Genomic DNA, 13,113 nt, shown 5'->3' on the forward strand with positions numbered 1-13,113 from the left:
AAGAGCACACAATAAAAAGCAGCCATTGTTGTACAGTAATGGTATTAAGTTATTCTGAATTACGGCAAAAAAAGACCATGATAAAGAACTGGCACTATGGAACCAGCATGCCTTTCATTCCTCACTTCTATCCTCTGTGTGTCTCATACACACCTCTGAAGGGATAGTTCACCCAAAAACAAAAGGTTTTACTGCTATATATAATGCACTATATATAATGCAATATATATATATATATATATATATATATATATATATATATATATATATATATATATATATATATAATATATATACTTTTAAGGGCTGGCCAATTTGGAATATTTTTTTTTCATCCAGCAGATGGCTTGAATACTGTGGAATTATTTTGAGGGTGGGAATCACTCTAGAATAAGTGCATTTACCTTATTATTCATTCTTTTAAGGGCTGGCCAATTTGGAAAAAATGTAAAAAAAAAATTAAGTTACACTTAAAAAGTTTACAAGAAACAACTTTCTTGAACCATAAATTAAACATAGTTTAAAGTAATCTCTTTCCACTTAAGTTTTCATAGGCCACATTGCCATTGTTTTTGTTTAATTCAAAATGACTATAAAGCAACAATTAATATTATGATTTTTTTTGGTGATATGAAATAAAAATATTAAACAAAACAATAAATATACTGTAACAATAGCATTTAATGGAAATTTTACAATTGGGCATTTAATAAATATAATTTTATTTTATAGTACAACCGTAAAATTATTATTATAATAAAAGTATTTTTTAAATATATGCACTGCTGGTTTCAGAGTGAAGTGCGGCACTGTTCATTTAGACGTGCTCTCAATCTGAAACTGTTAGTGAATATATTGCAACCTATGCAATTTGACAATCACATTAAGCCGTATCATACTATCAGTTTAATTTTTTAATATAGTGTGTAACCCTAAAAAAATCTGTTATTATTTACTCACCCTCATATCAAAAATCGTATGGCTTTCTTTATTCTGTAAAATAGAAAGAAGATATTTTAAAGAAGGATTTAAACATCCAAACAATGGAAAAGCACTGACTTTCACCATATATAGACAAAAAACAGTGTGGCATTTTTCAAAACATTGTTTGTGTTTCCCAGAATAAAGTAAGTCAAACAGGTTCGGAACAACATCAAGGCGAGTAAATGACAGAATTTTCATTTTTGGGTGAACTATCCCTTTAATTGAACCCACACTGCATACACTGTGTGGCACTGCAGTTTCTGAGATGTCGCAGTGGTCATCTTTAGGTCTGGGCCTCTGGTAGGGGTAAGCCTGGCTCACAAGTAGCTGTGGATGGAGCCAGACCCATTGCTCCCCGACAGAGCAGTGCCTTTGCTGTGGCTGTGGATGCTTCCCCTCTGTTGAAGTTCCTGTACGGTCGTCGCAGTGGTCCATGGCGCGGGGGAGGAGCTCTGCGCAGGCACAGAGAAGGGAAGCTGAACCCAGCCAGACAGCAGGCTGGACAAGAAATCACATCGTCTTGTTCATTAGTGGGTGGTAAAGGCTCCGGAGCGGGGCCTCGGTAACCGTTCAGTCTTGCCCATGCCATTGGCCGCCCAGGCCTCAGCAGTCCATTGTTATTGTCCAAACGGGGAAGGGGGGGTAATAACGGTGGTCCATTAGAGATGGCTGTAGCCCAACCACTGGACTGCAAGGACGAGGAATAAGAAGAACCGCTGATAAGCCGCTTCCCTGACACGTTTCCTTCTGCCGTGTCGGGCGAGCTGCTACAGTCCATGGGCTCTGTGAGGCTCACTCCCTCCTTCTCCACCTCTTCATCCTCCTCTTCCTCTTCTAACCGTTCTAAAGACACCATATCTAAGTCCAGAACCAGGCCTGAGTCCTCCACAGCGTCTTGCCATCCTTCTGCCTCGTTCTCTTTCATTCTATCTCTCAGTTCTTCAGTCCTCTCCTCCTCTTCTCGGCCCTCTTGGTCCCGGAAGGGTAGCTGTCGCCCCAGCTCGGGGGTGCACGGCAGGGAGCGACACCTTCGAGGGGGACCTCGGAGCCCCGGGCTCCCGTTTAGTGGTTGGGAGGCACAGGGGTCTGGAGGTGGTGGAAGGGTAAAGGTAAGAGAGATGACAGATTTGCTAGGGGTGTCGAACAGCTTGATGCGACCACCGTTGAGGTCTTGGCGAAGAGAGAATGGGTTGACCCGTGCAGGCGTGCCTAAACACGGTGGAGTGGCAGGGGGCAATACATCTGATTGACTACGGGACAGGCGCTGGTCACCAGGATGGCACGGTGAGCTTCTCCTCCTATACGGACTGACGTCAATTGCAATTGGTTCTAAGGAAACCACAACAAGGATTGGTTGTCAGAGAACTGGTAAAAGTGCAAAATTATTTCTTGGTGAATGTAAAAAGAGTGATTTTAAAAAAGTGATTTTAAAGATGGATAAATATTTTTAATCTTTAATTTTGAGTTCTGAATGAATAAGCTGCTAACTGGTAAATATATTTAAATTAACATGTGATATACAATACCTTTCAAAAGATTGGGGTCAGTAAGATTTTTTTGTGTTTTTAAAAAAGTCTCTTATGTTCACAAAGGCTGCATTTATTTAATTAAAAAAAATGTAATTGTAAAATATTACAATTTACAAAAAACTTTCTATTTAAATATATTTTAAAATGTAATTTATTTCCGTGATTGCAAAGCTGAATTTTCAGCAGCCATTACTCCAGCCTTCAGTGTCACGTGATCCTTCAGAAATAGTTATGTTATGCTGTTTGGTGCTCAAGAAACATTTCTTCATCATATTATTATTATCAGTGTTGAAAACAATTGTGTAACCTAATTTTTTTTATTACATTTTATTTGAAGTAGACATGTTTTGAAACCATTTAAAAGCCTTTACTATCACTTTTGATAAATTGAATGTATCCTTGGTGAACAAAAGGATTCTTTATTTAAAAAAAATATCTAACTGGCACCAAACTTTTTTAACAATAGTGCATATATAATTTATTTATCTTTTATTCAATATTATTAAATTAATGTATTACACTGATTTAGTGCTTTCAACCCCCTGTCTGTGTTATCTGTAACATACTTACCTAGAATGACTGGAGCTTCACTCATCTTCCTCTCTCTCTCTATCCTCTCAAGTGTCACTACTATTTCAGAAAAGGCAGGACGACTGTCTGCACTCATCTACCACAGAAAGAGCATAGCAAACTAAAAACAACTGAGAGCATGACATGTACAGTTTCATAAAGTACTGTACTCTGTGTTACTGAATTTCTGAGTGTATATGTGCGTATGTGGCTCACACTGCAGCAATTGACAGCCAGAAGAAGGAATGAAGGTGGACAGTCTCCCACCATTTGCTCAAAGGCATCCACATCCAGTCCAAAATCCTACAGACAAACAGACAGATGATATTGCACACTTACTGCTCTGTTCAGGCATCTTCTCATGCAAATTTGAGATTTATCATGAGGTTTGCAATAATTAACACTGTGTTGCTTTCAAAAAATAAAAAATAAAATAAAATAAAAAATTTAAAAAATTAATATGAAAAACATATTTTTATGGAAATATACTCCATCATGCTGCTTCACCAGCAGAGGGAGACATCACTCTAAAAAGTAAACATTGATCAATGAAAAATGTAACATCAGTGAATTCTTAGAATGGATCTGGATGCACTATATGGTTACGCATATGCACACATCATATTTATAAATAAACATGGGAGCAAATAAAACAAAACGAAAATAATCAAATTATTTTTGCATTCATTTGATTACATTTTAGTATGACAGATATATTTTGAGTTTTAATACTTAGCAAGAATATGAACATTTCAGTTATCATTACCCAAAAATATAAAAATATAATCACAGGCTAAGGCTTGTCCTAGATTAAATTTAGCTATTAATAATTAGCTACATCATGATTTTTTTTTTTTTTTACAGCTTGATGTATGTCTGGTAAACCAGTTACATGATTCTGTGGTTGATTCTATGCTTCATGTGGTGGCGTGCAGCTGATGTACCTCTGTTCGTGGGAGGATATCTGGGTCAGCCTCAATTCGAGCAATAATCTCACAAAGGATTATTCCATACCCAAAAACATCCACCTATGGTATGAAAATGAGATGTATAAAGTTACACAAGCACACAAGTAGAGTTGGATGTTGACTTGTTAGTGTTCAAAGACAAGAAACCTTCTCATTGTACAGCTCTCCTCTTAACATTTCTGGAGCCATCCAGTAGGGGGAGCCCACAACAGCCAAAGGCTGCTTTTCAACACCATCACTGTAGACAAGCAAGACAAAGCATAGGTCATTTCAATCAATATTAGGCCTGTGTTTAGAATATAGTCTTTTTGGATAGCTATCATGTCTCTGGTTAAGTACTGATCCATTTAAAATGTCATCATCAACTGTGTGTCAAAAAAGCTGTATTATTTGTGTGTAAAAAGGAGAGATGTACTGACCTGTAATCAGGGATTTTCTCTGCCAGCCCAAAGTCCCCAACCACAGCGTTAAAAGCACCATTGTCACAACGGACCAGACAGTTCTGTATAGTACAGTAGTACAGTCAGGGTATTTCATAGGATATAATGTTAAGAGTATTTCAGTGTTCTTCTTATTCATAGAATACTGCATTGATGATGCATTTTTGTAGGCCAAAACCCAAAACGAGTTAGCATGTTAGCACTTCTGTTTCCATCATCCTGAAGTCATCCTTAAATAGGTTTTTGGTTAAACGCCTAAAATAAAGTATGTAGTAAACACAAACTCAAGATATTTTAAAGTTTTATTCTATGACCAAAGACATCAGTAATACACCCTTGTGTTTTTTAAAGCTTTTACTTGCTAACAAGTGGCTAAATGGGACTATATTGGTTGTTGAGGAAATTTAACCTTATCACGCCGACCAACTAAACTCATCTACTCACTAGTTTACTTTTAAAGCCTCATTGGGTTTATAATCACGTTTATAATCACAATCTAATCACAATTCCAACTCAAGTTTTCAGGTAAATGTTTTTTAAATCAAGACTGAAACATTGTTATCAGAAGCTTAATATTGATGACATTAAAGTCATGTAACCGGGGTGTTATTTGTTCACTTTTTACTATTGTCTACAATAAACCATATATGACTGTCATTGTGTCTGTACCTTTGATGTAAGATCTCGGTGGAAAATGCCCTTGCTGTGTAGATACTGCAGCCCTCTTGCAATGTCCAGAGACAGACCTATTCTCACGCTCCATGACAGATATATGTCACTGTCCAGCAGCTGCTCCAGGTTGCCCCCATTTATGTACTGTAAACAAAGTGACATTACAGTTATTATTATATCAACCAGACAGTCCATTTACTACTGAAGTCTGGATTTCTATGCAATGGCTTACCTCTGTAAGAGCATGAAGCTGTCCTTCATGAACACACACCCCCCAAAACCTAATGAAGGTGAGAACAACTATTTATTTTCTATATTTTTGGATTCCTTTTGTGAATATGCACCTTCAACCTGGGATTGTTTTCCAACAGGATACATAAAAATCTAATTTTTATCACATTCAAGACAGACCCTACAAATACACAACTCAAGAAAAATGTTATTCATGCCATTGCACTGTAGTATTTTATAACATTCAATGAATACAGAGAGAAGTATTCCCTGTTTTATATACATAAAGGAACAATGCTAAATCTCACACCTGAGGATGTTGGGGTGGCAAAGGCGGTTCATGAGTTGCACCTCTCTCAGCATGTTGGCTTTGTTGCTGGCCAGTGTGTTCATCTTCAGAGCCATCACCTGTCCTGTGATCCTGTGCTGCACCTGCACAATACACACACACTTATTCAGTGACACTACTAACAATAAAATCTTTGTATGATACATAGACCAGAGATACCCAAACAAGCCCATAACCATTTGCCCTTTCGATTTGGCTCATCATGCTACAAATGGTACTAAACCAAAATAAGTATTTTACCACCACGGGTACCGCAGTCATTTCTTCAGCAAATGCATTTGCAGCTTTTAACTGCTTTAACCATAGACTTCTACAGGTGGACATGTTTGAGAGTAGCAGGGGGTGAGATCTGACTGTTGTAATCAGCAGATATTCTAAGAAAAGCACTATCTGCTACAGGGTGATTTCATGTATGTTATATATGTTTTTTTCTTCATATATGTTATATGTGCAGCATGTTTGTGGATGTATTGGCAGTGGCAAGTCTTAACAGCAGCAGTGTAGGAGGTCTATTCCACCAAGACCAAATACATTAACAGTGTAATGTATATTACTAAACTTTCAGAGAGTTGTTATGACAGAAATAATTATATATATTAATATCAAGCTTATGTAGGTAGAAACTGTAGGGTGCTTATCATCTCCCATAATTTTTACATATTCTCATGAAAATCATGAATACACTACAAAAATGGACATGAAATAATACTTTTAGTAAGATTTATTACTAAGTGAAAAAACATCACCAGGCTAAAAAAGAATACACTTGTTTTCAAGACACATTCTCTGAAAAGAGAATCATCTTAGTTTTTTATTTACATTTTTAATGTTAGGCTATATAAAATGTTAAGATCCTTAATGGTTCCCTTTCCAAAATATTTCCATTGTACACTATGCCGGAGTGCCTAAAACTCCACATCTGGTCGGCACAGCAGAGTATGTGCTTGATGGCTCAGGCCATTCAGTCGTGTAAATGACCTGCACTCATTCAGGATAAAATCTATGTACATCTGCACAAGAGCATCTAAAGCTGTATCTTAAGCTTTTTCTGGCCCTACTAGGCAGAATTTCTCTGTAACATGCATTAGACTGATTTGTCATTAAATGTGAGGCTAGGAGTTGAGGATAGAGAATCGAGTGGAGGATTGAGAAGCTGGATCAGCTTTTAGGATCTGTTTTTACAATAATGCAGTAGTTGCATAAGTGCATTTAAGTTTGAATTAAATATGGCTTTGTGTGTTTATGAGGTAGAGAGATCTGGAGAAAGATCCAGTAGAGTATGCTGAGTATTAATAGCCATTAGTGCACTAATAGGCTTTCTGGATTTCCCATCATCCCAACTAACCAGCGGGAATCCAGGACATCATCACATCAACGTCACACACAAAACATGGGCATCACCCACTACCATCACCAAACACCACAACATACATCATCCCATATCTATAAATCAGATATCGGACTGACTTTGATTCATAACTATTTGGAAACCGCATGTCAGTAATACATTCATATTTCATATTATGCTTTACAGAGTCATTTGTCATTTAGACATAATTATTTTATTACACTTTTTTGCTATGACACCACATCTTAATGTTGACTTCTAAAAAGGAAAATTAAAGGCACAAACACAAACCACTTTCATTAAACATTCAATTTTTCAAAAGTTACATGCACTGCAAAATGATGTAGTTGTCTAGGCCTACTGTAGAGCAAAAATATAGATATTCAAAAATGTGCCATAACAGCTCTATTTTTCTTTATCTATAGATACCAATAAAAGCTATGCATTAGAAATTAGACCTCTTTAGTTAGTAAATAATAGTTTAAAATGTATGCTCACATTACATTACCACAGTAGTTGTAGTACTGAAAGGAATTTGTAATTCTGACTTTACTATAACCACTAATGAAGAAGGACAGCTAATGACTGCTCCACAAAAAAACAAAACATAAACCAGGAATGAATAAGAGTAACTAAATTTACATCGTGGTCCACAATGTTCTTAAAAAGTATGAAAGGAGTCTCTATTATTAAATATGGGACAATACTAGTGGACAAACTTTCAAATGAAAGCAATAGACATGGGCATATAAACACACACATACCCCTCCGTGAAGAGGCAAACAGATTAGGGCAGGTTGGTAATCTGATTATACTGTCGAGTACAACCAACCTGTCTTATCATTAATCACAGACACTGTTGGTCTTAACACGGACACATTTGACTCTGTTGTATTATATACTATACAAGATGATCGAGACTGTGAGATATTTGTCATTTTTTAAAACTACACAGGCATTCAAATTCTAGTGTATGCATACAAGTTGCTTTAAAGTGTTAGTTCACCCAAAAATGAAAATTATGTAATTTATGACTCACCCTCATGTCGTTCCAAACCCGTAAGACCTCCGTTCATCTTCGAAACACAGTTTAAGATATTTTAGATTATTATTGGAGCAAAATGTATTTTCGATGCTTCAATAAATTTTAACGGACCCTCTGATGTCACATGGACCACTTTGAAGATGTTTTTATTACCTTTCTGGACGTGGACAGTATACCGTACATACATTTTCAATGGAGGGACAGAAAGCTCTCGGACTAAATCTGAAATATCTTAAACTGTGTTCTGAAGATGAACGGAGGTCTTACGGGTTTGGAACGACATGAGAGTGAGTCATTAATTACATAATTTTCATTTTTGGCTGAACTAACCCTTTAAACTATTTCTTTATGAACAATATTCAGAACCAATTTCTTTTTTGACACAATATTGAAATGATCATTAAAAAAACGTAATATTAATTATGGACTATTTTTAATATTATAATCTGTTTTATGGCGTTGAGAAATTATTATACAATAAAGTTTTTTTTACAGGACTGCTATTCTTCAATGAGAAAAAATTTAACAAAAATGTTAATATGTTAACTGGTTTTCATTAATCATTAACATCACTGAATCAACCTAAATACATTAATTTATACCAACATTTATACCAACAAAGCTAAATTTTATCAGGTAGAAGTGGCTCTTTAAAGAAACAATTGCTGGTGAAAATTTTGAAGGTAGTGGCATTTTTTGGTAGACACAAAATTAAAATAAAATACATAAAAAATAAAGATGAGTTTTACACACACATATTGGTCAAACTGATTACTGATAATCAATTTCCACTATAAACTACAGTTTAAGGTTGTATTGTATTAGAGGCTCATCTCTCATCTCACAGTCAATGTCATTGTGAATTCATCTCACTAGCGGCCTGAATGCTCATAATTAATAGTAGGTATTTTATGACATCCATGGACTGTTCAAATCATGCAAACTCCCTCTAACTGCTTCCATCCTTAACTTAATAGTCATTTAAAGTGCAGAAGGGGCAACCAATCATCTGTCAGAAAAACAAAAAAAAACCTTGACCACTGTAGGTCTAGGACCGTGGATTATCGTTTATAGATATAATAAGAGGCAAATTTACCTTAAAGACTTCTGAGAAGAACCCAGAACCGATTTTTTCACAGCAAAAATCGTCAATTCGTGCCAGGCTGGACACGGCACTTCGCAGAGCCCGGTACGACGACGGCCGGATCCGGTTAGGCCCGTACAGGGCATGCAGAGGGGGTTCACATGTTTCTTGGTTATCATCTTGATCCATTATGATGGACAGGCAGGCAGCGGGTCCCTTTAACGCAACCAAGTCCAAATATCCATATCCCGCGTCAGAGGCACTACAAACAATCACTTACAAAAACAGCTCAGTAACTAATAAAAGGTAGTGCAATGGTGTAAACCACATAAAACTACCCGATTGATTATTCTCCAAAAAGGGCAAATGAACGCAAATGACGCAAAGTGCGCTCGAGCTCTTTCCAGAGAGATGCGGTTGCCATGGTTCATTTTCCGGTCGCTCGCGCGGTCCTTGAATCAGCGTGCACTCCAGAAAGGTCGCGCGTTATCGCCAGCAGCTCTGATAAACAGAGCTGTCCTCTCCAGTATCTGTAGCTGTGGCCGGTAGTTTCACTCCAAACGGCTGCACCACCTGCAAAAAGGGTTAAATATGGTTTAAAAATAAATAATGTCTCATTACACCTTCAAAGACATGGGTTTATTAATCACTTGAAGCTCAATAAATTGTGCTATCGATATGGAGAGATGCAGCTTTAATTTTACCGAAGCCTCTTTACATAAACAGAATACAGCACAATAATTCTAATGGCTAGAAGAAATGCGGTGTGTCCGCACCATCTGTCAAGCCTGGCTGCAGACAGGATCCATTGCGGATTGTTGCTGAAATGACATGACCGCTAAAGGGCTTGCTCTAAATGCAATTTGCTTTTCACCTTTATTAATTTTCAAAGCGAATACCGTTTTGCTGACTTAGCTGGTTATTATTTTCTATTAGACATGCGATATTATAATAAGTGTCATGCACATGTAGCCGGGGACGGCATGCACGTAGCCGGGCCCATGCGGCTGCTTTAGGATATGATGGCACTGTAACGTTACCTGATTTTTAGCAGGATCGAAAAAACTTTCTCGTTTGGGCACCAACGTTGCATTTAGCAGATCTTCAGTGTTTAGTCAACAAAATCTCATTCGCAAGCTGTCACCGTCCGTCTCGGCCATAATGAAACGCGTATGCCGCTTGTAAATTTGCCCGTTCATTGGTGAAGAATAGAGGCAGGTCTTGGCAAGGCTGGACATTGCGCGTCGAGCATGCGCAGTAAATGCTCCAACGTGTGCCAGTGTGATTCTGCACTGCATTCTTCATTTTGTTTCCAGAAAATACCCAGACGCTACAGGCTGCAAGTTTTGGAGATCGTAGCTTGACTGAGTTTGAAAGCGTTTTTACATTTGCCTTTATTTGTGATATGAGCTTTCGTAATTTGGCTTCTGATTGGCCGCATTATACATCAATCAAGCATTCGAGCCAATGAGCGGCCAGTGCGCTGACTTGGCTGAACTATGATGTCATCTTTACATTTTATGTCACATTGCGACGTCCATAAAGATGCAGTCAGTGTTTTGGATGATATCATCATAGACATAAATACCTAGACACCCCGTTGGCCGCTTTTAGCCGTTGCTGCGATACGTCAACGCGTCCACCTGTTTGTGAGGGCAAGACTGCCTTAAAAATAAATGGAAGTAAACGGGGCAGCTGAAGTTTTTTTCTGGATAAAAACACGATAACGTTTACATTTATCAACCGATTTCAGAGGTTTATGATCTACACGCAGTTAAGCTAACTTTGCCTCCAGTTATTTAGTTAGGTTTGGAAAATTATTAATTTTCGTAAGAAATTGTGAAAGCTCATACTTGTCTCACTTGCTGATTTTTTCGGTTTACAATTCTAATGCTAATTTAGTATAACTGTGACATATCCCGTAAAACTTAGTTACAGTGGTAAAATATTATGATCTGATACAGCGCACAGTAAAAACATAGTAAAAGTGACATGTAATATTAAAAAATATATGTTGTACAACTTGTAGTAAAGTGAATAATATAAAAAGCGAGTACAACAGTACACTAACATAAGGGATATAATAGATTTATAATAGCACAAAGTATACGTATAATACCATAATAAATAAATGAATAACAATAGATGAATAATAGCAAGAAAATATGTAATATCAAGGGTGGAATAATACAGAATAGACAAATGTAGTTTTATAATAGTATTTTTGTGATAATTATTAAACAAATTAAGACACAACTAATGACACACACACACACACACATACATTCATATATATAGCCTCGTCTCTTGGAAATGCAGAGAACAGCTTTCTTCAGCTTTCCTTGTCCTGTTTGCAATTGACTAAAATACATATATATATATATATAAATCAGTTCAGAGTTTTATGATAAGCTATGAAATCATTATAATCAAGTGATGATAAACTTACTCTCTGTAAATAAATAATGTTATTGAAATTAAATAGATGCTTTAGCTCCTTCACTAATCCTGGCAGTCTGAGACTTGTCAAAGTGCTCACTGCACATATTGTGCTTATAACACAATTTAGTTTATGATATAAACTACAATTTAAGATAAACTTAAAAAGAATTAATTTAAACTTTGATTTCTTATAAAGTCTCAGCTTTCACAGCTATATCGCTAAAGGGGTCATATGATGCGATTTAAATTTTTCCTTTCTCTTTGGAGTGTTACAAGCTTTTGGTGAATAAAGAAGATCTGTGAAGTTGCAAAGACTAAAGTCTCAAATCCAAAGAGATATTCTTTATAAAAGTTAACACTCGTTCACGCCCCCCTGAAACGGCTCTTTCAAACAGGCCCCCACATCTCTACGTCACTATGTGGGAATATTTGCATAACACCGCCCAGATGTTCACACAAAGAAAGAAGGCTTACCTTTTATTCTCTTGTAGTATTGTTGTTGCTGCAGCCGTCATGTCGTATAGGCTCTGTGTGATTCACTGTGACAGCGAAACTACTTTGTTTGGCCAAAAGAGGACGATATCCGCTTTGTCATGCCTCAAGCTGATCCGTGCTGGTCGCTGAGGAAATACATCAACTTTGCCCTGTGGATCGCCGAATCGGATTTCACCGTGGACGAAGCGGCGTCCAGCCCGGGGTCGTCACATTTGGTTGCTGCACACACAAGGTACGCTCCTTCATAGAATCCGCCTCTGCTCACTTAAGCCGGCCGCGGTTCACTCTAGACCGCGGCTCACTCAAGGCCGCATTGTGTGCCGCTGTTTTATTGAGAAAACGAAACTACTTTGTTTTTGCCTTCCAAAAGAGGACATGAATAGAAATTATGTTTATATCATGAATATAACATTTCTCAGCAAAACAACAACATTAAAATAACATTAAAATTAATAAGTAATGTCAAACAAATTATGCTCATTTTACTCGCATAAATTTTCACTTTCAGATAAAAAAAAAGATCAACAGTCTGAATCTCCTGCCATGTTCATCAATAGGTGGCACCAGAGTAAAATGTGTGCTTCAAACCCTTATTTATTTTTCATTAATCCAAAAACTTTGAAACCTATCGGTTCAAAATTTCACTTCCTGTCATTCCAAACCAAATTCCAACTAATTGTAATTAATTATAAATAATCCAAAATGTAAATATATAATATATATATATATTATATAAATAATATATATATATTATATATAAAATATATATAAGAATCTAAAAATGCTGAGTTTTGCCTAACCCTCTTTTTTAAAATAATAATTCATCAAATAAATAAAAAAGAAATATTTATATGCATTTAATAATTTCCCCATGTTTCTTTTTTTCCAATATTAGATTGAGAGGTTTGGAAATACCTTCTAAATATACATTTTATTACTGGGCAAACATTAAACAT

General features: G+C 36.5%; 1 protein-coding gene across 1 annotated transcript; it reads right to left on the bottom strand.

Annotated features, from left to right (window-relative positions):
- Nucleotides 1-329: 329 nt before the first annotated feature.
- On the bottom strand, nucleotides 330-10,483 carry LOC109044826 (dual specificity testis-specific protein kinase 2-like). The gene is made up of 11 exons (XM_042716593.1): nucleotides 10,261-10,483; nucleotides 9,233-9,793; nucleotides 5,705-5,826; nucleotides 5,396-5,444; nucleotides 5,161-5,307; nucleotides 4,471-4,553; nucleotides 4,199-4,289; nucleotides 4,028-4,111; nucleotides 3,300-3,386; nucleotides 3,084-3,180; nucleotides 330-2,313 (listed from the first exon to the last, which is right to left on the bottom strand). Exons 2-11 carry the CDS (start codon nucleotides 9,407-9,409, stop codon nucleotides 1,268-1,270), a joined length of 1,983 nt encoding a protein of 660 aa, XP_042572527.1. The 5' UTR covers nucleotides 9,410-9,793; nucleotides 10,261-10,483; the 3' UTR covers nucleotides 330-1,267.
- Nucleotides 10,484-13,113: the final 2,630 nt, after the last annotated feature.

This window comes from Cyprinus carpio, chromosome B1 (assembly GCF_018340385.1).
Source record: "Cyprinus carpio isolate SPL01 chromosome B1, ASM1834038v1, whole genome shotgun sequence".
Taxonomy (NCBI): domain Eukaryota; kingdom Metazoa; phylum Chordata; class Actinopteri; order Cypriniformes; family Cyprinidae; genus Cyprinus; species Cyprinus carpio.

Bases quoted from the DNA above. Each gene is read 5' to 3' on its own strand.
- LOC109044826 (XM_042716593.1), bottom strand. From the start codon at position 9,409: ATGGATCAAGATGATAACCAAGAAACATGTGAACCCCCTCTGCATGCC. The intron at 5,308-5,395 runs GTAAGCCATTGC...CTTTGTTTACAG, and splicing joins AGCTTCATGCTCTTACAGAG to TACATAAATGGGGGCAACCT. The intron at 3,387-4,027 runs GTACATCAGCTG...GTTTGTCTGTAG, and splicing joins ATATCCTCCCACGAACAGAG to GATTTTGGACTGGATGTGGA.